Source organism: Octopus sinensis, linkage group LG1 (genome assembly GCF_006345805.1).
Source record: "Octopus sinensis linkage group LG1, ASM634580v1, whole genome shotgun sequence".
Classification (NCBI taxonomy): domain Eukaryota; kingdom Metazoa; phylum Mollusca; class Cephalopoda; order Octopoda; family Octopodidae; genus Octopus; species Octopus sinensis.
The window spans coordinates 87,362,868-87,388,435 of NC_042997.1; the positions used below are offsets into that span (position 1 = coordinate 87,362,868).

The 25,568-nt window shown below is 34.5% G+C and overlaps 2 protein-coding genes and 1 non-coding gene across 7 annotated transcripts in view; all 3 read right to left on the reverse strand.

Annotated features, from left to right (window-relative positions):
* LOC115216670 (uncharacterized protein YMR196W) overlaps positions 1 to 3,380 on the reverse strand; it is a 75,046-nt gene extending 71,666 nt beyond the window's left edge. The window contains exon 1 of the mRNA XM_036501725.1: positions 2,798 to 3,380. The gene's annotated coding sequence lies outside the window, so the exon portion shown is untranslated. The remainder of the gene's footprint in view (positions 1 to 2,797) is intronic.
* A 6,519-nt stretch (positions 3,381 to 9,899) lies between these two features.
* LOC115219076 (tetratricopeptide repeat protein 29-like) overlaps positions 9,900 to 25,568 on the reverse strand; it is a 36,133-nt gene continuing 20,464 nt past the window's right edge. For 4 of the 5 annotated variants that reach the window (XM_036502654.1, XM_036502645.1, XM_036502652.1 and 1 more), the window contains exons 6-10: positions 20,045 to 20,130; positions 18,218 to 18,309; positions 15,865 to 15,988; positions 13,559 to 13,859; positions 9,974 to 10,038 (exon numbers count right to left, since the gene is read on the reverse strand). In XM_036502654.1, the coding sequence (XP_036358547.1) occupies positions 13,584 to 13,859; positions 15,865 to 15,988; positions 18,218 to 18,309; positions 20,045 to 20,130 (578 nt within the window). In that variant the 3' untranslated portion in view covers positions 9,974 to 10,038; positions 13,559 to 13,583. Of the gene's footprint in view, positions 10,039 to 11,790; positions 11,810 to 13,558; positions 13,860 to 15,864; positions 15,989 to 18,217; positions 18,310 to 20,044; positions 20,131 to 25,568 lie in introns of all 5 variants that reach the window. The other variant, XM_036502657.1, reaches the window with a different exon arrangement.
* Positions 20,910 to 21,004, reverse strand: Trnay-gua. Its single transcript has 2 exons — positions 20,968 to 21,004; positions 20,910 to 20,945 (listed from the first exon to the last, which is right to left on the reverse strand). It is a non-coding gene; the product is annotated as a tRNA-Tyr (tRNA).

Genomic DNA, 25,568 nt, shown 5'->3' on the forward strand with positions numbered 1-25,568 from the left:
GCCATTCGAATCACACAAAGACTGTTGACAGGGTCACAGTTTCAATTGATGAAAATTTTGAAACCATATAACAAACACTAAATGTTTAAGGGAAGTTAACAGTCTTTATATGTTTTTGAATGGCTAATGTGTCTTTCAAACTGCAAAGCAAGTTTCATATAAGTATAGGCTTGGGCTTGTGGTAAGAAGTTTGCTTCTCACCCACATTGTGTCAGATTTCCCACTGCATGGTACCTTGGGCAAGTGTCTTCCACTGTAGCACTGTGCTACCCTAGGCTTTGAGTGGATGTGAAAGATGGAAACTGAAAGAAGCCCATCATGTATGTGTGTGTGTGTATACTCAAGAAACCAATATTCCTCTGTTAGTCAATACTCATGTCATTTTGGGTCGAGTTGGCCCTGACTGAGCAGACAAATGATCAAAGGCATTCCAACCTTGACCATCTTGTCTTTTTAAGGGTACATCTTGGGCTATATTAGAGAAGTGGTATTTTCCTTCATAGGAGAGAAGAAGGTTATGGAGGGTGAGGTGCAAAAATGTAAAAAACTGAAACTTTTATTCTTTTAGACAAAAATCTTTTTCAAAATTATAGTTTCCCTAAGAAACACAGGAATACCAATAAATAAATAGATAAAAAATAAAAGCATGGAGCCTCTAATTTGAAATTTTGTCACATTATTCAAAGTTTCCTCAACAGGGTGTGACTGGAGAAAAACTTAGCTGTTATTTCTAGCAGGCTGTGTGACTGCATTGAATACTGGGTTTGTAACTCTCATCACTTTATACTGTTGAACATTAACAACGAATCTTGATAGTTTTTATCTTAAAATGTATGTCCCATCCAATAATTAGTGAACCGTTTTCTGTTCTTTAATACTTCAATCATAACTTGGTTAAAGAAATAAGAAACATTACGATGTAATTTGAGTATCAATAATGAATTAAAGTGGATGATGTCTTATATTTTGAAAACAAATTTGTTAAAAGCTATTGCATAAATAATTTCAATGTCAATCTTTATCAAGGTCAACAGTTGCTATTAATTGAAAAAACAATAAATGAGAGAGGGAGGAAGAATGAGAGAAAGAGAGAGAGAGGGGGATGGCGATAGCGAGTGGGCATTGTGTGGCCGAATGTGAACTTCATGTCCAGTAACATCCAAACGGATTTTAGACGTTTTTGGTATCTCTTCAACTCCTGGCGAGCTATGGAAACTACTTAAACTAAGGAAATGCGATAAAAATGACAGCCGACTTCATAAATTCTGATGTACTAGACGTTAGACAAGGGGTGGGTGGAGTGAAATTTAAGTTACGGTTTCGATTCTTAAGCTAAGCCAAAATTCATCTTCTCTCTTTCTCTCTGTATACATACATACATATAAATATATATATATCGTGTCCTAAAATGCACCACGTACAGCCCTTCGGGGTGCCCTTGCATTAAACCGTAAAGTATGGAGTTTAAAATATTGGATATTAGAATAAGGGTGATTAGTGAAAGACGGAAAAGAGAGGATAGTGTTTCCAAAATAAAAATTCATGTATGTCTTTGTATGTCTGTGTCCCAGAGATATGCACAACAAACAACCATTGTTCTCAGATAAAGTTTAGCTCCGCTGTGGACCCCGTTCTCACTAAAACCTACAGATATAGAGAATGAAGATTCTATTTTCTAGAAATGGCAGCTAAACCATAATTTGATACTGATGCCCTGTAACACCCTACAGTCATAACAAAGGGAACATCGGAGAGTGTTATCCAAGATATACAAAGGAAGATAAAAATTGTGATAGTCATGGCTGGAATAGCTTTGCTCGATCAGAGCTGATTTGAAGCTAACGAACAACAAGATACAAGCGAAGCATTGAAGGTAGCCTCTGCGTAGTCGTTGGATAGACTGGAAATAGCAGCCAAATTCCTACAAAATCACGATTTGCTGTTTTAGAAAAGAAGGTCATATTGGATAAAGTAGCTCTGGATGTACTAAACCCTTCCATGAAGGAAGATTGGATCAAAACAAACAATAACACAAGAACATGCAACAGTTTCAGTGCAACATGTCTAGACTGTATCACTGCACACCATATCATAAACTGCTGCATGTTAGAGCGTACAGTACGGTAAATTTAAAACGATAGAACAGAGGATTGCATCTAACCGTTCGAATGACTATCTATGTGTCATAGGAATACGCTCAGTTTAGACAATTCGAGATAAACGTCTTTTCTATTTTAATTCTGTTAGACATTTAAGATGCATTTTGGGAATCTATATAGCGTCGTACTAGACGAGGTGTTCAGTTATGCAACTTCACAAAAACAATCTTGATTAAATACTAAATAAAAAGGAATATAATCCAGAAAAGGGTGTCTCCATATTACAATATTTAAAGAACGAAAGTATTCAATAAGGAAAATAAATATGATAGGACAATAGTGTAATCTATTACAGCAAACTCGATACTAGATAATTCCAAGACTAAAGATGTTTCAATTTTTCGTCGACAAATTCTCCTACGGCTACAAAACTTCGGTGGTGTTTAATTTGGAGAATATAGGTGTAAGGTTAGTTATTCAAAGGTAAATATGTATGAGTTTAATGAAATATTAGTAGCAACAATAAACGATGTATGTATGTATGTATGTACGTACGTGTATGTGTGTGTGTATGTGTGTGTATGTGTGTGTGTGTATGTGTGTATATGAAACCGATTCTCCTGTGAGAAAACAATTATGTTCTCTTATCTAAACAACTCCCTTGAAAAAAGTAAATACTTTAGTTTGGTGCGACTTACCAGGACGATTGAAACGGTAAAAGACGAAATGGAATTAAAGAGATCCAGCAGCGAAAATAATCTGGTTTCACACAATAGTGAAAGTGTAAAAAAAGTGCAGAAATCAGTAGTTTTGGTCATTACTTGTTAGTAATGAGACACAGGATAGGTAGAGGTAGAAATAAATAGACATCTTATTTTCTTCATTGGTACATACGAAAAAAAAAAGATAAATAAGATGACGAAAAAGTTGTTAAATCAAGAAAATCTATTGACAGTCATGGTGAGTGAACAATACCCTGCAATATACATTTGGAGCATAGCCAACACTTGTAATACTGCAGTAACTTAAAAAGTTAAATCTCAGCGATGACAATTACATGCACCTTTCTTGAGAAAGCTGGCATAACTGATTTTAGAAAAAAAAGGAGTTATCTGCTCTTGGTTAAGTTTCTGAACCTCAGCCGCCTTTCGGAAAGGTAACAGTTGTAGAGATAAAGTTCTAAGAGAACTTTCAGATTTCTCTTGATTTAAATCTAAACCAATCATTTTATATTCGCAAAGAATTTTTTTCTTGTTTTCTTTCTTTTTTTTTTTTATAGTTTCAGAAGTCATTTCAGCGTTGGCCAAATACATTAACCAAATGAACTTCCTCCATCCTCATCATCAGAAACGCCATCTGCGATAAAAATAATCTTTAAGTTAAATTAATAACTGGAAATGGTTATATGGACATTATTTTCATCTTCTATTCGGAAAGTAGGGGTAACAACTCTGGGTACTTTTTGATAGTCAGACCTTATGCTGATGCAGAACATAGTGCCTTTACCATAATTGTCAAAGGAGTGATGATAGAATCACAAAGTAAAAGTACAAAGTTGTACATCAGTTAGCATTAGAAAATAGAATTCTTGAATGATTAAATAATTTAAAGATGGCATCCACATGGAAGTTATCTCCTGTATTTGTTGAAGAATAAAAATAACTGTAGTGATTGATTAATATTGTTATTGTTCTCATTGCATAATTATTTCTAGTTAGATTTTTATTGCTCCCTGCATTAAATGTTTTGACACCAACTTAAAAATCTTTGTTTTTCTTATCATTTGTATAAAAAATGGTTGAGTTGATGAGGCTGGCCAGAGAAGAATTAGAAAGAATACGTACATACATACATGCATGCATATATATATATATATATATATATAGATGAGAAAGTTGGTTTGTGAAAGCACGTGGTTGAATATATAGAAAATAGTAAAAAGTGAAAAAACTATAGAAGGCTTGTTTTAAAAGGTTAAAAAATATATATTTGAGTTAATATGTCTGAAGAATGTTATCAATTTTTTTTTACAGTGTAAGAACACTCTTAAAGGAAAAAATTGATAACATTCTTCAGACATATTGACTCAAATATATATTTTTTAACCTTTTAAAACAAGCCTTCTGTAGTTTTTTCACTTTTTACTATTTTCTATATATATATATATACATGATTGTATATATACATGCATGTATACATACATGCATACAACATACATACATACACACACACATACATACATACACATATACATACACACACATACAAACATACATACATACATACATCACTTGGCTCTATCATTAAGGTACATTTGCCATGCTTGTGCAATGGTCAAATTTTCTTTGGCACTGTGCATCACCAATCAACATGTTCTTTTGGTCTTTTATCATTTCCTTAATGAGATCAGTTTTCACTACCTTGTTTCAAGTCTTCTCAGATCTCACACACTCCATTAAACTTTAAGTACTTGATACTTCCTCATGTAGCTGTCCACTACTTCTGGTTCTCTATGTACCAAGTTTTCTTCCAGCTCATTTGTACTCTTTTATACATGCACATCACACATCCAGCAAAGCTTGCCTGCTTAATTTCTTTCTAGTCTTTGTAAGTCTTCAGCATTCAAGCTTCCCATCTCATTACCACACAGTATTTTAGTTCATACACAGCCATCATACAGTCTGCCCTTCACTCTGATACTCTGTAAAGTAGTCTGGGGATCCAAGTGTCAAAGAACCCAATACAAGTCTGCTGTCTTGCTGTCTATAAATAAATACTAGAAGCACCAGTGCATTGCTTTGCCCATGGGCCTATAGTGCCTATGAGCAAAGATGATCCTGTTGCAAAGGAGAAGACCTTTGTTGCCAGCAGAGGTAACAGCACCCTGTTTTTTTTTTATTGTAGACAGTGGATCAGAGAGGGGGAAGGGAATAGTTTCATATGAGTGTGAGGAGAATAACAGATAGTTAGAGATGGTGGTAGGGGTGAATGTAGTGAGTGGTGAACAAAGATAGATAAAGCACTGCATGTCAAAGTTCAATTAGATATTCTTTTTTTTTTCAATCTCTTGCTTTTATCTCTTAGGCAAACAAGCAAGATGTTCAGTACTTTTCTCAGCAGATTCAAAATTGTGATTTGTTAGTCAAGTAGTTGAACTGTAACCCACTGAACCACTGCAGCTCACTATAAAAGTCTTTTTTTTTCCTTTAAGAGTGTTCTAACATGAAATCTATTCTTAAGTGATTTAATGACATTTAACTAAATTGATAAACTATAGATTAAATGTTAATCAAATTTAATTCTGTTGATATGGCTGTTCCATCAGTTTCCATGATGAGCATTCAGTAGTTCAGATCTGAATGCTCATCTGACTTGTTAAATTAATGAGTAATTGGCTGAGTTTCCCACAGATGTTTGCTCTTCACATAACACTCAGACTAAATCAACATGACACAATGTAACATGGTTGAACTTTTGAATTAGAGACACAATCCTACTGACAGGTTTCCAGATAGTTTACATCTGCCTGATTTCACTGACAGGATGACGGGGCTGATTTGAGGCTATGGTAAAAGACATTTGTTTAAGATGGCATACATGAATGAAAGAATGTTCAATGCTGATAAATATTTTGCAATTAGTTTACAAAAATGAACATGTCTGAAAGCTAAATATTGGTACATAATATTTCTGAGAAAGGCTGAAAAAAAAAACAAGCTGAAATAACAACTGGAATCCTATTTTGTTAGACTTGTAAAAATAAAAGAAAGCCTAATATACTCATTCAATTCCAAAGAAAATTACTTGAATTTGCTATTTGTGACATTTAGTGACAAAAAACCATGTCTACCAATAGACATTATTTAGTTTCTTTATTTGACAAAGGAACATAAAACTACCAAGAAAATTGGTGACAATAACTTGGGAAATGAAGCATTAAAGACTAACTTAGACTTTCAACCATTCAACCCTGCTTTGATGTAATTAGCAGTGGCAGCTTGCCATTAACTGTAATGAAGAAAATTGAAGCAAGATATTTTCTAAGAGCTATACCAACATTAAACAAGAGTAATTTATTTGCTTGATACATTTATTTATTTTTTAAAAACATTCTGATTAGAAACAGATTCTTTCTGGAATAAAATGGAAAAAACATTCTGTAGATCCATGACAGATTTGTTGGAATGTAGACATTTTTTTTGCTATGTTTTATATAATTTTTCCATGCTGGTGGTGTAGAAGTGACATCCATTTGTAAATTTGAATTGTTGTGTCCTTTTTATCTCTATTAGCTCAGTCTTCATCAGGAGTGAGTCAAAATGTCTTAATCGTCTGCATGCTGGATTTGGCCTTACAAGAGACACCAAAGTGAAATGGTAAAATAATGTTGAATCCCTTTTCTGTGACTGTGGATTAACCTTATCAATGAGTCACCCGCTGTTTCATCCATCATTAAGTTCCCCTTTACGATGAGATGGTTTGAGAAATAACACAAAAAACATGCACAAAACTACATAAAAGAGTGGAAAGATTTTATATGGAGTTAAGATAATAAATTCTCTATAGGAAGAGTAAGAAATATATCTATTAAGCCAAAGCAAATGATACTCCTAATGATTCTAGTTGAAAACTGCAACAATAACTGTAACAATGTTTGAACATGTCACAGTTTACTTATATTTTAATGTTATTTATAGGTTAGAGAAAAGGCAGTAAGCTGGCAGAATCAGTAACACATAAGACAAAATACTTTGTGACATTTCTTCCAGTTCTTTGTGTTCTAATTTCAAATCCAACCAAAGTCAACTTTACCATTCATGTTTTCACTGTCGATAAATAAAGTACCAGTCAAGTACTGGAGTTCATGTAAGCTACTTGCCCTTCCCCTCAAAAATTGTTAGCTTGAACTCTGTAACAGATGAGCATCCCATTCAAGGGAATGTTGTAATATCAGTCACATATACACGAAGGAAACTGAGTAACGAGCCTTATAAGTCCTCGGCATCAAGAAAAATTTTTTTTTTAAAGTTGGAGATTTTTTCAGTGTATTACACTAACTATTGGAGTATGTCTTTTACTAAAAGATACCATCCTTATTTCTGATACCTCAGCCTCAAGATTTTTGTATTAAGTGCCATAAAACAAGTTATACCATTCCTAGTATATTTTCAATCACCACTTGTTAATCTTCATCTGAAATAATTTCCTTTCATTAGCCAGTGGTCCTCAACCAGGGTCCATATATTGGATTTTTGGGGGTCCTTGCAAGCAAAACAATAAGCTGGATACACACAGTAGTATATTACAATTTTCGATTTAGATGTGTTTATTGGGAAAAACAGCTAGGTTTCTTTCTCAAATATTTTACATAGTTCAATCTACAAAATTTTGAAACTAGTTTTTAAACATTGAGAGGCTATGGAGGTTCACCAGAGTAAAATAGTCATCAAAGGGGTCCATAGATAAAAAAAAATGGTTGAGAACCACTGGTTTAAGCAATGCCATGTCACTACTTATTTCTTATTCTCTAGAATATGCAGCTTTTGTGCTGGTAAAATAAGTTTTGTTTTATAAATTAAAAGAGAAACATCTGTGATCATAGTTTTTGTAGCCCTTCCTATATGGCACATCAATGAAAGTGATATCTAGTTTTAATTTCTGTAAGTTAATATCACATGATCAACTAGATTATCAGATGTTGTTACACATTGCTGGTCACAATACATTTTGCATTGTTTCAGCCTTCGTAACTGAATATATAAAGGTAAAAATAGAAAGCATATGGGAATTCCAGAAGGTGGTAAATGTGATGTCACAACCGAGAAGAATCTTTAAAGGGTGTTTTTATCCCATCATTTTAAAAATTATTTCATTCTTTCTTGTTGACATATTCCAACACTGTTATTCTCTTCTTTTTTTTTTTTAATTATTACAGTTGTACTTCACTATTCTTAATTTCTCAAAATCTGCACAAATTCTCAATATTTATTAACTTCATATTGTTTATAGTTCAAACATATTTGCTTATTTAGCTTATGTTACATTTAGAATACAATAGTGTTATTGGTTATAGGTTTCTAATGATCAATTATTTGTCCACATTTCTGACAGTAAGACTGACAAGGAAGTGTTGACGCAACTTAAAGCAAATACCTCACAGTGTATTTTTATTCAAAAGCATTGGTGTTTCAGTTTACCTCATGATGTATATAACCATGCACACACACACACACATATGCTTGCACACACACACACAAACAAGGTGGGGAACTGATAGAGTTGTAAGAGTGTTGGATAGGTTACTTTGAGCTTCCAGTTGATCCGATCAATGGAACAGCCTGCTCATGAAATTAACATGCAGGTAGCTGAGCATTCCACAGACATGTGTACCCTTAATGTAGTTCTCAGGGAGATTCAGCATGACACAAAATGTGACAAAGCTGGCCCTTTGAATTACAGGTACTACTCATTTTTACCAGCTGAGTGAACTGGAGCAGTGTGAAATAAAGCTTTGGAATACAATGTGCTGTTGGCTTTTGAACTCATGACCATATGGTCGTGAGCAGAACACCCCTAACCACTAAGCCACGTGCCTTCCCTGAATTCATTTACTGCTAAAATCAATAAATGAAATACCAGTCTTGCACTGAAGTTGATTCTTCTCTTTCTGGAAGAATTTAGCTGTCATCAGACCCGGAGAGGGATGGGCTCAGCCAGATCTAAAAACTACCCAAAACTACTTGGTTATGAAACATCTTTGATGTTCCAACCATGATCATTCCGTCTTTTTCTCAAATGTAGTGTATTTTGGACTACATTATCTAATGTGACCTTTCTTTTTTTTTTTTTAAGATGGTTAGGCACGATTTGCTGGAACTTGGTTGCTATCCTTAGCTAGTCAAGTAATCATAGTTGCAGCAGGTTCCAGTCTGTTTTGGCCTGGTGTCTACAGCTGGATGCCCTTCCAAATGCCAGCCACTTTACAGAGTGTACTAGGTGCTTTTTATGTGACACCGTCACCTGTACTTTTTATGTGGCACCAGCACCAGTGCATTTTATGTGACACTGTCATCAGTGCTTTTTATGTGGTACCATCACCAGTACTTTTTATGTACCACCAGCACCATTGTTTAACCCTTTCGTTACTGTATTTATTTTGAGATGCTCTGGATTTCTTTAAAATAATTTTAAATATAACAAAGAATTTAGTAAAATAACTTAGTTATCATTCAGCTAGTTTTAGGTACATAAATTGTGACTAAGGTTTGGTGGAAGATTTTGATTCAAAACTTATGAAAACAAAACATTTGTACTCAGAGCCAGAGCCGGTTTCAGCTGGGTTGGTAACGAAAGGGTTAATATAGTCTTCTTTATCTATGACAGTTGAGTGTGATAGTAAGGAAGACTTGGCTACTATTTTTAATGAGCTGAGCTACTGTGTAGAGGCTCTTTTGTTGGCTTGCGATTATGAAGCTGATGAGGATGATGGTGGTAGCTAATGTTAGTGATGATGAGGGTGGTGGTGGTGGTGATGATGACGATGACAATGATGATGACGATAATGACGGCGTTGATGATGCTGATGATGATGATGAAAAATGATAATGGTGGTTGTTGTTGGTTATAATGATGAGTTGACAACAATAACATGTAATATACTATCCAATATGATATTTTTTGTAGCAACTGTAAAACATAAGGTAATTGTAAAAGAGAGACAATTTGTAAAAAGAGAGACATTTTGGAAGTAAATGAAAAATAAAGCACAAAAGTAATAAAAACAAAATAAAATAGCAAATATATTAAAATATGTTAATAGCTTTATTATTGAAGTATTTAACATGAACACATTGACTTTGCAAACATTTTTTTTCCCAAGAAGTTTCCCTGTTTGATAATAATTTCTCTATGTTCAACTTAGGATACCTTGCTCCAGAATCTGTGAAGAAGTAAAATATTGTAAGAAGTATAAGACAAATGTTTAAGATATCTGGAGTGAGAGTGATTAGTTTCTCATTTTCACCTACAGAGGGGAAAAAGTCTAATAGCTATTATTCTGTGTAGGCTTCTTTAGAGGTTTTATAAGGATAACTTGGTGAGGTTAGAATGGATAATGTTTAGCTTAAATTTTCACAAATAAATTGTTAGATGAAGAGTATTCATATTTTGTGTGTAAGAGAAATATACAGAAGAATGATTGAGAGAGTTATTTAATATAAGATGAAGAAAGCACAAGTATTAGAGGTGAGAGAAAGATATAAAGCTGATTCAGTGAATAAGTATAGGTATAAGAAAGTTTTTATTTCTCATAGATACATGGGTGTAGGTGTGGCAGTGTGGTAAGAAGTTTACTTCCCAACCACGTGGTTCTAAGTTCAGCCCCTTTGTATGGAACCTAGCCTTGTAAGTGTATTTGGTAGATAGAAACTGAAAGAAGCCCATTGTACATACAGAGTCTGCCAAAAAAATATATACACACTTCAGGAAAGGAAAATCTGTATAAATATTTTAATTCAGTGTTATTGTAATTTATTCAGTGATTGCAATTTGATAAAATATTGAAAGAGATGTCTATATTCATAGAGGTATTAACACAAGTTAAATATTTATACAGATTTTTTCTTTCCTGAAGTGTGTTTACAATTTTTTTATGGACTATGTATATATGTGTGTGTGTGTATGTTTGTGTATGTATTTGTGTGTTTGTCCCCAACAACCACTTGAGAGCAAGAGTTGGTTTGCTTATGTCGTTGTGATTTAGTGGTTCAGCAAAAGATACCAACAGAATAAATAGTAGACTTGAAAAAAAAAAAAAGAAAACAGTCCTAGTGTCGATTTGTTCAAATGAAACCCTTCAATGATGTGCCCCAGCATGGCCTCAGTCCAAAGATTGAAAGAAGTAAAAGAGTAATATTATGACTAATATTTGTCTTCCATGCTATAATTATTTTAGTTTCACCAGTCACAGATCAAATCATTTGCCTGACAAGAACATTCCTGAAATAAATGAAGATGGACTCTCACAATAATTTCAACATAGGAACATCAGAAATAGTACTAAGTTTTTAAATGGTTATATAAAAACATTCTGAGGAATAATCAGAAGTGGGGAACCTTTTTGATTCCAGAAAATCTAGGTGTGGTAAACAATAAACAAGGAGAAAGATTCTAGCAAGATATTCATACACTGGTAATACAATAACAGGAATTTGGGAATAAAGGCATGGTTAATTGTTATTTTACTCTTTTACTCTTATACTTGTTTCAGTCATTTGACTGCGGCCATGCTGGAGCACCACCTTTAATTGAGCAAATCAACTCCAGGACTTATTCTTTGTAAGCCTAGTACTTATTCTATCGGTCTCTTTTGCCGAACTGCTAAGGTACAGGGACATAAACACACCACCATCGGTTGTCAAGCGATATTGGGGGGGGGGCAAACACAGACACACAAACATATATACACACACATACATATATATACATATATACGACGGGCTTCTTTCAGTTTCCGTCTTACCAAATCCACTCACAAGGCTTTGGTTGGCCTGAGGCTACAGTAGAAGACACTTGCCTAAGGTGCCACACAGTGGGAATGAACCCGGAACCATGTGGTTGGTAAGCAAGCTACTTACCACACAGCCACTCCTGTACCTATACTTACCACAGCCACTCCTGCACCTATACTTACCACACAGCCACTCCTGCACCTATTGGATGATATATTATGACAGTCTAGACCAAGCTTATAAGAGAAAATCATATTCTTAATGCTTTAAAAACTTGTATAATATATTCATCAATCCTTTAGCATTTAAACCAGTCAGATCTGGATTCCTACATCTACCCTACTATGTCATTCTAAAAATAAACAATCACATCAGCAAAATCTCTAAGCTACAAGATTATGTATGATTAATTTAAAACAATATGAATGAATAGCTATTAAATTTGACAGTTGACAGAAAGATTTGAATGCTAAAGGGTTAAATACATGTGTGTGTGTGTGTGTGTGTATGTCTCTCTCTCTCTCTCTCTCTCTCTCTCTCTCTCTATATATATATATATATATATATATATATATATATATATATATATACATATACAGATAAACAATATCTTTTATCTTTTACTTGTTTCAATCATTTGATTACATGCTGGGGCACTGCCTTGAAAGGTCTTAAATGAACAAATCAACCTCATTTTTTGTAACCCTAGTACTTATTCTATCAGTCTCTTTTGCCAAACTGCTAAGTTACAGAGATGTAAGCACACCATCACTGGTTGTCAAGCAGAGGTGGAGGACAAATACAGACACAAAGATACACACACATAGATATATACATATATACATACATACATACATACATACATACATATATATATATATATATATATATATAATATATATATATATATATATATATATATATATATATACACACATGCTCATACATACATACATACTTACATACATACATACATACATATATATATATATATTATATATATATATATATATATATATATTATATATATATATATATATATATATATACACACATGCTCATACATACATACATACTTACATACATACATACATACATACATACAACAGGCTTCTTTCAGTTTCTGACTACCAAATCCACTTGGTTAGCCTGAGGTTATAGTAGAAGACACTCGCCCAAGGTACCATGCAGTGGTACTGAATCCAGAACCATGGAGTTGAGAAACAAACTTCTTACCACAGAGCCATGCATCTACATGTCTGTGTGTGTGTGTGTGTGTGTGTATAGATATAGTATATACTATATATATGTGTGTGTATACACACACACAATGATGAACTCTCCCGTTAGTTTTGACATATGAGGCTCTGAATAGCTACACCTTCTTTGTTAGTTAAATGCTTATGTAGAATATGATATTTGAATCCTGCTAATGATTTGCAAAGAAACCTGCAGATGTTGCAAGTATGAGGATTACAGGTCAGTGCAAACAGTATATTTGCAGCTGCTTTTCTCCTTTGCCTTGCACCCCTTAGCCTGTTAATACTGGTTGAAACAAGATGATCTCCATTTCGCTCACTCCAAGGCTGTTTGCTCAAAGGTGTTGTGAGCTATATTGACTGCCAAGAGGTTACTCTTCAGTTTGTCTTTACATCCGAACCATGGTTAGTCAACATTCCTGTACCCACTATCAAACTGGCTGTACATGAGGACTTTAGGTATTCTTTCATCCTTCATTTCGATGATGTGACCAGTCCAGCACAATTGTGACTGCATATATAACACATATGAATATATATATTAAGGCACAAAAAACAGTGCAACCATTAATTATATCCTGAAATACACATTGAATTTCATAAAGTGAATTAGCATTTTTATAATATATCAGAAATTAGAGAGTATTTTCTTACAAGGAAAATCTATGCATAAATAGAAACATAAAACTACCTTATTATTTGATAATAAAGATGATTTAGTTGGGTTCTTCAGTGTTTCTACTTCCAAATAGAGCTGTTTTGCTAAACTCTTCAACAGCAAACTCTTCTGTTCTAAAACATTTCCATTTGAGCAAAGAATTATCAGGTTTCAATATTGGAGCATATAAGTGGCATATATATGCTTCATTCATCTTATGAGCCAATGAGATACCAAAATGCACACGGTTAGCATTTAAGGATGAAGTGTCATTCAAAGCTCGAGATATGTTGTATGCCTTGTTGAAGTACTCAACAGCATGAGAATGCATACACTGAAAAGGAAAAAAAATCAATCAAATCATATTATCCAGTTAATGTATGAGAATGGACAAAACTTAGAAGTTGTTGAAAGAATTGTAGTAAATACTAATCATTCATCATCTACCATCTCTATCAATTTTCACCAAACTATTCCTGGGAAGGTCCTCAGGCATCTCCTCCATAGGGTCCTATTAGAAGCGACTATCATTAGATTTTTCTGGTTGGATTCCCAAGAATGATCAACTGAGACTATGGATATTATCCAACGTCTATTACCTGTGTATGTGAATAGATAGCTTTGTTGTGAAAACTACTCATAAATTTTCTCACATCTCATCTAAGTATGTGAACAAACAAAATTACAATTTGTCAGAAGCAATGTAGTGAGTATTATTCATGAACACTGACTATTCAATGCTCAACAAAGTAAGCTAATTTAACTCCACAATACACCTACACTTTTCACATACCTATTAATTACATTCTACACAAACATAACAAAGCCTAATATATAACATATATACAATATCCTTTTGAAGTATGTAGAATGAAAGATTTTTAGCAAAGAATGGAAATCAAGCCATGACACGTACCCCTTACAAATACTAAGTACAGATTTCTCCCATGGGTACAAAGCCATGAATTTGTAGGGGAAGTGTGTAGTTGATCGAACTGTGCCCGTTATTTTGCAGGACTTTAGGGGAGTGGATTGGTAGAAATGTTAAAGTGCTAGACAAAATACCATTCTGACTGTTTATGTTCTGAGTTCAAATCCCACTGATGTCAACTTTACCTTTCATCCCACTGAGGTCAATAAAATAAAAAGTGTTGGGGTTGATGGTACAGACTTCTCCCTTCGCCCCCCCCCAATAAAACCGCTGGCTTTGTGTCGAAATCAGAAAACATTATTTTATAGGAATTTATTTAATCAGTCTAATATATGCATAGTATTTATTTTGTCAATTTTGGAAGAATGAAAGAAAAAAATGTAACACTGAAAGATTTGAAACTAAAAACATTGAGAAATAAAGCATGGTCATGTATTTGGCATGGTATATTGCTGTCATGTATTTAGCATGGTATATTGCATAAGGCCAGTGATTTTGTGAGAGAGGATAAGTCGATTACATTAACTCCAGTACTCAACTGCATTTGAACTTAGAACGTAAAGATGAATAAAATGCTGTTAAGCCTGCTAACAATTCTACCAGCTCATCGTCTTAAAGCCCAACCTAATATTGATAATATAGCATTTAAGTGTTAACTGATATAAGACAATAAAGTTTATTTAAATGCTTAATATTTCTTTTTTCTATGTTAGAATGGATGGATTATTTTTTTGGAAATAACTAACATTAGGTATATATAAATACTTGTTGTCACAATATACCATACCTATTGCTAATGAAGTAAGTGGTTAAACAAGAGAGGCAAAAGAAAATATCTATCTTAGGTAATTAGTATAAGAAGTATACAATGCAAAGCTATAACAAGATAATAACTTGTGACATGACCAACAGACCTGTCAGTTATCATAAGGGTAAAGACTCCCTTCAGTCATGAATGACCATGGAATTGCACCAAGAAAGTTCCACTCCAAAGCACAAGTTTGGGCAAAGTTGTCTATGGAAGACCAGCAGTTGCTCATGCATATCAGCCTCCCCTTTCCACACCACTGATGTCATCCAGAGGAAAAGCAAAGGCTGATATAGTTTGGCATCGATGATGTTGCAACTCATTTCTACAGGTGAGTGAACTGGAACATTGTGAAATAAAGTGTCTTGCTTAAGAATACAACACAGCCTGGTCCAGGAATCGAACTCACTACCTCATGATTGTGAGCCCGATGCTCTAACCACTGAGTCATGCACCTTCACTGTTATTGTACATTATTATTATTAGAGAATCTTCAGTTAGAATTTATGCATAAAGACAAATGTACACAGAAATCAGAAATACATGCAAATACTTAATGCAAACATCATTAAGTAGATTATATAATGAAATATAGCTTACCAAAGAGTTGTATATACAACCTAAATGATGACAAGCATTACTGTAAGCTTTTTGTTGACCACTTTTTTCAGCATTGTCAACAGCAAATTTTAAATAATTGATGCATGCTTCAGTATTGCCTTTTCTGAAATAACATGATATCATTTTAAACATTACACTCATAAAATAACTTCAAATGTTACTTAAATCAGGTGATTTTTGAAGGGCATTTGAAACCACTTCAAGATTTATATAAAGTTAGAATCAGATTTACAGTTAAAAAAACACTCAAGTAAATTAAACATAGTAGCAAAAAAAAAGAAAACAATATAACATTTGGACAAAATGAAGACAATGACAAAAGAGTGACTCTTGTTTCAGATAAATTAAGGATAATCATTAATCAGAAATGAATTACCATATTTTAAAGTATACAAAGCAATGTAGTATATAATGTAAATGTGCTGGTGGAATGTAAAAAGCATCCATTACACTCTTAGAGTGGTTGGCTTTAGGAAGGGCATCCAGCCATAGAAATCATGCCAAACCATACTGGAACTCTGTGGAGCTTTCCAGCTCCAGTCAATCTGTCTAACTCATGCCAGCATAGAAAGCAGATGCTAAATGATGACAATGATGATGATGATGATGATGATGACAATGTAGTGTAAGGATTCAAACATCAACACTGTCTTTCCAAATCTAGCTGCATTTCACAAAGAAATTTTGGTCCTCCAAAGTTGTCTTGGTATATAAGTTGAACTACTTTTGTGGCTGTAAAAAATTAGACTTCTATACTGGGAAATATGGTAAGAAAATATGCTAATGCCAATCTGCTAATTTAGAAGTATATTCTTAATTCAGTACATTTTTGTGTTTGTAGACAATGAAATATAATTTGATGATAAATAATTTCAATCAAAATCTTAGATGATTTTTGTTGAACCAATGAACAGAGTTAAATTACAGCAATAATTGAACAGCTAATATGTCTAGTGCTGTACAGAAACCAATGAAGATGTAACAAACTATCATTTCTGTTGTTTAACATGCATTTTCTCCAGCTGGCACAGATTAGATGGTAGGTAGTAAAGAATGCTGCCCCTGTGTCATTCACTGAAGCTCAATATCCCGAGACTTTACCCACCTCATTACATTTTCTTAGCTTTTCTTTGCTACATGTATCTCACCAAATGGGCATACATCAATTTTTCATCCAATAAGTGTTGTCCATTTGCATGGGAACACAGCTGACATCATTAATAGTCCTCCAAAGTTGCTTCTTTTTTCTGTTAGCTTGATACTCTGCATTTTCTTTTCCATTCATATAAATTGCTATTGTATATCTAACATTGTAGTTGTGGCAGATACCGGTGTCATGCAACTGGCATCTGTGCTGGTGGCATGTAAAAGCACTCATTGCACTCTTGGAATGGTTGGTATTAGGAAGGGCATCCAGCCATAGAAACCATGCCAAATCAGACTGGAGTCTGGTGCAGCCCCTCTGCTTACCAGCCCTGGTCAAACTGTCTGACCTATGCCAGTATGGACAATGGACATTAAATGATGATGATGATAATGATGATGTATATTTATTAATAAACTGATAAATTAAAAATGTATTTTACAATGTGACTTTAGCATCAGCTTATAGTTACAATCCTTTTATGATCATTTCTTTGTAAAGAGCTAACTAATATTATAACAACCAATTAAGAGCCTAAGTTATGCTTCAAGGATATTTGGACAATATTTATTAGATATTTCATTAAATATCTAATGATATATGTGTATATGTTAAAGTATATAAATTTCTTGTATGGCTTCTTCATGTGTCTCCCACTTGTTTACTCCAATATAGTTTTCCCAAATTTGCTGCTGGAATAATTAGTTATTTGTGTTCTACTCAAGACAATCATTTCAATGAAAGAAAATATTTGTTAGTCTCAAGGGTCGATTGGAATAAATAAGATATTGAACCAGCAACACAGAAATCTCTAGTTCAAGCTTGCTACATGAATCTTGATGTCAAAGAATTTATTCCTTAGTCTAGTCTTCATTCCATTGTATTTCATTGTGTTTGTACTATTATTTTATGCCTAATTCTATTCTTTATTCCTCCATATTTTCTTCTGTTCTTTATTCTATTTGCTCTTTTCTGGGCTTTATTCTAATGAACTTCATCTAACTGTTGTTAACTGACACTATAACTCCAGAGAATGTTACCAGTAATAAACTGGTGTCCTATTCTGAGGCAATTCAGCTTTCCCTGCTTAACATTACTGAATCCACAACTAAACTCTAACTTTATGAATACCTTTGCTTATAGAAACATTTATCACTATCAATAGCATATAAAGCAATGAATTCTTACAATTGATAAGCCCGAGCGATAGCCTCTGCAGCTCGTCCCATTCCTTCAATGTCCTCATAACGCTCAGTTACATCTAAGAATTCTTTCAAGCGCTGTGAAGAAAAAAGAAAATAAACAAAAAGATATCTATCAAATAAATAAATACATGTATTTGACCTAATTATACTAATGATTAAAAATAGGTTTAAAAGAAATTTTATTCCTGATGGATTAATAAACCAAAAGGGCAGACGTCCAGGATAGGCTGCCCACATAAATTAAAATTTCTTTGTTTTGACAGGGTTTTTTCTGGAGAGGGGTGGAGTTTAAAAGAAACCATTTCTTGAAAAAATCTTTTTTGTTAAAAAGATGCTTCAGATCATTTCCAAGAACACTGTGAAAAGTTCCTGTCAAAACAGAGAAATTCCAATTTATGTGGGTGACCTAACCCAGACGTCAGCCACCAAAAGTTATTTTATCAGTGGAATTATATTTACCAAGTTTTGTTTTAACTAAATTTGATTTTTTTCTCTCTGTAATAATGATTTCTCACATTAACATAAATTAAGTGGATCCTAGTATGTGCCTAGTAGTTGTTTTTATCACTCTTTTCAGGACTGATAAAAGAAACACTAGAAGTTCTTAAAATAATGAGTCAATTGTACTCCAGAGGGATGGATTGTTAGAATGCCAAGGAATCAACAGTTTATATTCAGTTATTATACTATGTCTTTGTCAAACAGTGTTTAATGGAACCTAAAGAAGTAAAATGAAGTTAAATTTACTACTATAAGTAACAAAGACACTGTAAAACTGACAAGTTTGTTAGCTTCTCTCTTTTCTCTTTTACTTGTTTCGGTTGTTTAACTGCAGCCATGCTGGAGCACCGCCTTTAGTTGAGCAAATCGACTCAGGCCTTATTCTTTGTAAGCCTAGTACTTATTCTATCGGTCTCTTTTGCTGAACTGCTAAGTTACAGGGACATAAACACACCACCATCGGTTGTCAAACGATATTGGGGGGGGGGGACAAACACAGACACACAAACATATACACACACATACATATATATACATATATACAACGGGCTTCTTTCAGTTTCCGTCTACCAAATCCACTCACAAGGCTTTGTGCAGCCTGAGGCTATAGTAGAAGACACTTGCCCAAGGTGCCACGCAGTGGGAATGAACCTGGAACCATGTGGTTGGTAAGCAAGCTACTTACCACACAGCCACTCTACACTGAAATGTTTCAATAAATCTGCTGCAAACTTGGGTCCTGTTTGTCATTCAGGAGTGTCATTCATCCACTGACTACCTTGGGATAAATTCCAGCACACAGTGATACCTTTCAGTATGTTCAAGGTTAATGTATAAGAAGAGATATAAAATATTCATTCAAAGCTTCGAAACAAAATTGGTAGTATTAAGCTTACTTTGAACTGTTTCCACCTAAAACCCTTTGATACACTCATACCAATTAACGTTTTGCTTCCTATTTTGCTCTTCACTAAAGTACTTGTTTTAACGAGTTCAGAGGATTGGAAACATAAATCAAGTGAGGTGTTATTAGGATTCAGAATTGTCAAGTCTGAAGCCATGTATACCATAAAGAATCCAGTATTAGGGCAACCACTTGAAACTTCTCTATAATAAATAGTTTTAGAAAATAAATGTCTCTATTTGCATCCACCTGCTTTTCAAGCAGCTAAGGAAAGTATAAAGGCCCTGGGCTAAAATAAAATCCATCCAAAAACCTTTATTAAAATTGCTCTTAATGTAAATATAACTGTTAATAAAAAAGTATGATATATATGATTGATGGAAAAAAATTATATGGATTACTTACAGGAAGAGCTATATCTGGTTCTTCTGCTTTTAAATAAGCCAAACCCAATTTATATACAGCTTCACCAATAATTTTATTATCTTTACCTGAAAAACAGAGGATAATCTATTTAATATGATGTTATGTTGCTGTGATATATTACAGTGTTCATGTTGTATAGTGGTGATAGTGTGTTCTATGGAAATGATAGTCTGTTCTTTGATGGTAGTGGATAGCTGTATGATAGCAGAATATTGTTATAAGCAAAAAATAGTAGTGGTACTGCTGTACTCTGAGTTGGTACTGGTGATATGAACTTCCAAATTTTTCACTGAGCTACTTTCAAATAAATTATAAACAATTTGACAACGAAATTCAATTAACCTTTAATGAGTAAGAAATGCTATTTTGCTATCAGATTGTAGCACAGTTGAGCTATGGCAACTCCAGCCAATCAGGGCTGGGCATGTATTAATACCAAAAGCAGTTCTCTACTCAAGAAGAGTTAAGCAGACGTTTCAGCCAGTTAGCAAAAAGACAACTGCACAGTAACTTTCACTGAGGTGGTGACCCTTTACTAACATTCTCTCTATAAACCCTTTGACATTCAAATTACTTTGTCAAATGCAATACTTACTCATTCATATTGTTTTGATTTAATTTTGCATTCTCTCATAGCTTCAAGATTTTGATGATGTTCATTTTTAGAATGATATTGTAGGGTAGGTGTGAGGGACCACATCTGACCATTTTGAACATAAATCAAGTAGAACCTTTTGGGCTGGATATGGCTGGTTTAAATACTAAAGGGTTAATATTTTTCTTTTTTCTTGTTTCAGCTCAGAGCTGCGGCCAGGCTGATGCACCGCCGTTAAAAAAAAACGGATCTCGCGAGACGGATTCGAACCACCGACCTAAGGATTACAGTTTATGATATTGACAATCTACAGTCCTCCGCTCTACCAACTGAGCTATCGCGAGAACTTAATGATCAACATTTTGAAAGAAAATTATTTAAAATTAGTAATGATTAATTTCAGATCTGATGATAAAATTATAATCACTTCTTCAACATCAGTCATTATGAAGGACCGCACTGAAATTGTTCATACACATACTGAAGCTGAAAGAAATTACTTAGAACAAATTTTCTGAATGTTACTGAGGAGCAAGATAGATACATTAGCAAGATAGATACATCATTACAAGATGGAATGATGATCTATTCGTCCCAGTCAAACATTAATTTTCTAAACATTTGTTTCTCATTTGCTCTCTTTAGAAAATTCATCTTAGTTTGTCTGAGTGACAAACTAATTATATTTCCATTTCATAGTTGAGGCATTAGCAGATGGCCAACTGTAAAACCAAATGTTCCACCAGAAATTATTTTATGCTAGTGAGGATATGGATGTAAATTATAAACAAATGAAATAATATATTCAAATTTTCAACCATTTTTGCCAAACAGCAAATAGGAAATATAAGATTGCTGCCTAAACCTATACACTGTTGAGAGTATAACATTTGATTTGAAGCTGCATTTTGTTACACACGAATTTCAAATCAAAATTCAATCATAGTTTTATCATGTGAACAACCAAGATTTTATCCAATCAATGGTTGTTGTTTATGGGATCGTTTTTTTAGCCTGTCTGGAACTTTCATGGACAAAGCCTATAAGTACAATCAATTTAAGTGCCAATATCACAGAATTCCACAGACATCAGAGCTGCTATGATGTTCTCCACTCTCACCAGTTTTAGAGTGTCTTGGCTTGAGCTTTGGATTACACACTCTTTATATAGCTATTCTAACAGCTGCACATTCAATTGAGGATTTCAAAGAAGACATGACATAGCACCTGTATATTTGCTTAGTATGTAAAAACCAGCCCATGTGTTAAACTTTGAACAAACATTTTTCTTGCATATCATATTATGCTATTTCCACTTTACTGTTACTATTAATTGTAATGCATGAATATCCTTTCATACTAATGCAACACAATAAATTATGTTCAAATGCTTGTGCTGTGTTGTGAAATTATTACAAGATATTTTCTGTAAACTTGGTTTTATATTGGAACAACATGCAGCCTAAACAATATCCAGATACCTATCAACCACAGAGAGATTAAACTCTGGGTTATCCTTCTAGTTTCAGTATCTTTTGAAGTCAGTATAATGGATTCATTGTTTTTTCCCCATTAGAGTACTTGAAATCAGCAGCACAAACTGTTGAAAAATAATACAGCATTTACATGGTTATTCAATCTGTTAGAAATAGCAACCAAATTCTCCTAAAATCACAGCTTCCCCCTTTTAAAAAAGAAACAAGTTATATAACATAAATTTCAATATATTTTAAAAGACAGGATGGCCACAGCTGGAAAACTCTTTTTTATAGATTTACTCCATCACATTGAATTGGGGTTAAACTACAACTATACTGTTTCCTTTCTGTTATGATACATGGTACACATACATACATGTACATGAAATGATGATAATGTTGATGATGATGATCTAGTTCTCATCACTAAATCTATAGTGGAATCAGAGAGGGAATTGCAGGCATGGAAGCTAACCCCCCCACCTCTCTCACAGTTTCTCTTATCATCTCTCATATTTCCCGCCTGCTGAATAATTCTGTTGTTATTTTGCTCTTTTTCTGCATTGTTGGTCATCTAATTTTCCCTGTCCCTCATATATCATGGGTTGCCCTCCATTCCTTGTACACCAGTTACCACACCCACCCCTCAGCTCTACTCTTCCTTACTTATCATCCCTCAATCAACACTTGATCTTCATTCATTATATTCATCCCAGCACCCATTCCCATCTCTAACCACTTTACAGTGTAGACTGGATGCTTTTTCTGTGGCACCAGCACTGGCAGGATCACCAAGTAACTCTCCCACACATTCATGCAACTTCTATCTACCCCAACATTCCCAGTTCTCCTGTTCTCATTCACCTCTACTCACTTTGTACCACGAGGGTCCACTGTAACACTTTATCACCACTGTTTTCACCTCTTTCTAGCCCACTATGATCATTATCACCCTCTTCTCTACAATGTGAGTAGCTAAGTAGCACCTCCACAGCAACAGACCTATTCCGTTCAAGTTCCTTCCCCAACACTTTAGCCCCTCCTCACCTAGTGTTACACCAACACCATCTCCCTCTCTACTGTAGCCCCACTCAGTGAAAGAGGTTCCTAGTCTTGTAAGTTGCATGGCAATCTCAAAACTGCTGGTATCATGAAAAGAAGCACTCAGGACATACTGTGAAATGGTTGGCATTAGGAATAGTAACCAGCCATAGAAGCCATCTCAAAGCAGATATTAGTGTAAGATGTGGCCCTCAGACATGACAGATCCTGTCAAACCAGCTGACCCATCCCAGCATGAAATATAGATGTTAAATAATCAGACACACACACATGAAGCATGGCTCAGTGGTTAGAGCATTGAGCTCACAATAATGAGGTAGTGAGCTCAATACCTGAACTAGGATTGTGTTATGTTCTTGAGCAAGACACTTTATTTCATGTTCCAGTTCATTCAGCTGTAGAAATGAGTTGCAATGTCACTGCTGGCGAGCTGTACTGGCCTTTGCCTTTCCCTTGGATAACATCAGTGGTGTGGAGAGGAGAGGCTGGTATGCATGGGCAGCTGTTAGCCTTCCATAAACAACCTTGCCTGGACTTGTGCCTTGGATGTTAACTTTCTAGGTGCAATTCCATGGTCATTCATGACCGGAGTGGGGGTCTTTACTCTTATATATATATATATATATATATGTATATATATATATATATATATATATATTATATATATATATATATATATATATATATATTCCATGGTCATTCATGACCGGAGTGGGGGTCTTTACTCTTATATATATATATGTATATATATATATATATATATATATATATATATGTACATAATGTAATGGTGGTTGTTAAGGTGCTGGTTGCCAGTATGCAGGATGGAAGAAGAACAGTGATCGAAGTTTTAAGCAAATATTTATTTTCCGTTACTTTGTATAATGTCTTACCTCGATGGACAAGAGTGTGTATCATATAAAAACAATAGAGTTATCTTTTCTTGTATGTTGTTGCTGGTTATGTTTGGTCAACTGCTAGCTGCCCAACTAGGAATTAGAGGAAGATAGAGTGAATGTTAAATGTAGGGAGTCAATAAAATGATACCTTCATGGTGCCTGACACTTAAACAGCAGTAGTGTTGTGATAAGACACTGTATCATAGTTGACATTCTCACAGGTAAACCTTCTCTCAGTTGAATTATCTCACTAACTGGATTTTGCCCTGGCCACCCCTCTGTCATCTCCTTTTTGCCAACTAAATTTTGCTTGGCAATCTTCTGTATATATAAGATTGCAAGAAAGAGTGACATACCATTATCCAAACAATGGGTATTTTGGGAGGTCTATTGTTCTGTCAATTTAAACACCCCCCCCCCCCCCGGCATACAAAAGGTTAGCAGGGGTCAAGTGGCAAAGACATAAATCGGCTTAGGGAAGCCATCTGCTGAATGTCACTCTTGTCATAATGTTTCTCCATGGAAAAAGTCCATTGTACTGTTAAGTGAAATTTAGCAATTGAGGATCGAATCCATGCCATGCCTGCATGATCCACTACAATAATATACATGCACACATACATACACACACATATTGTGAAGGAATCTGGCCTAGTGGTTGGGGTATTCGACTCATGATTGTAAGATTGTGGGTTTGATTCCTGGACTAAGTAGCGTATTTGTCATTGAGGAACGTACTTCTTTCACATTGCTCCAGTTTACTCAGCTGTAAATGAGTACTAACCAAGGTCTTGCAGCCTTCACTTCCTCCAGCTATCATATCCTCAATGTGCTAGATCAAGAATGTGATGACCAAGAGGTTGTTTATGTCTGCTCTCAGCTACACAGACACCTAAAACAATTAGTGAAAGCATGGTACATGTTACCAAGCTATACTCCTTGTCTTTCAAGTTACTTGGTGATCCTGCCAGTGCTGGTGCCACAGAAAAAGCATCCAGTCTACACTGTAAAGTGGTTGTCTTTTGGAAGGGCATCCAGCAGTAAAAACCATGCCAAAATTGACCTCACCTGTGCTGGTGCCACATAGAAAGCACTCAGTCAATTCTGTGGAATGGTTGGTGTTAGGAAGGGCATCCAGCTGCAAAAACCCTGCCAAAACAGACACAGTAGCCTGGTGTAGTCTTCTACCTGGTTGACTCCTGTCAAACCGTCCAACCCATGCCTACATGGAAGACAGATGTTAAACAATAATATGATGATGACATATATGTATATCTTACATACATACCATCATCATCATTATGTCTCTTTAAATATACATTTTTTTAATATATATATCATATATATCCATACACACACATAGGTAAACAGAGCCAGAAAGTATTAAGTGTCCCAGCTATGGACATAATGTTGTGTTAGTGACTCTCTTTGATGGGTTGTTTTTTATTCAGTTAGTTATGACACACAGA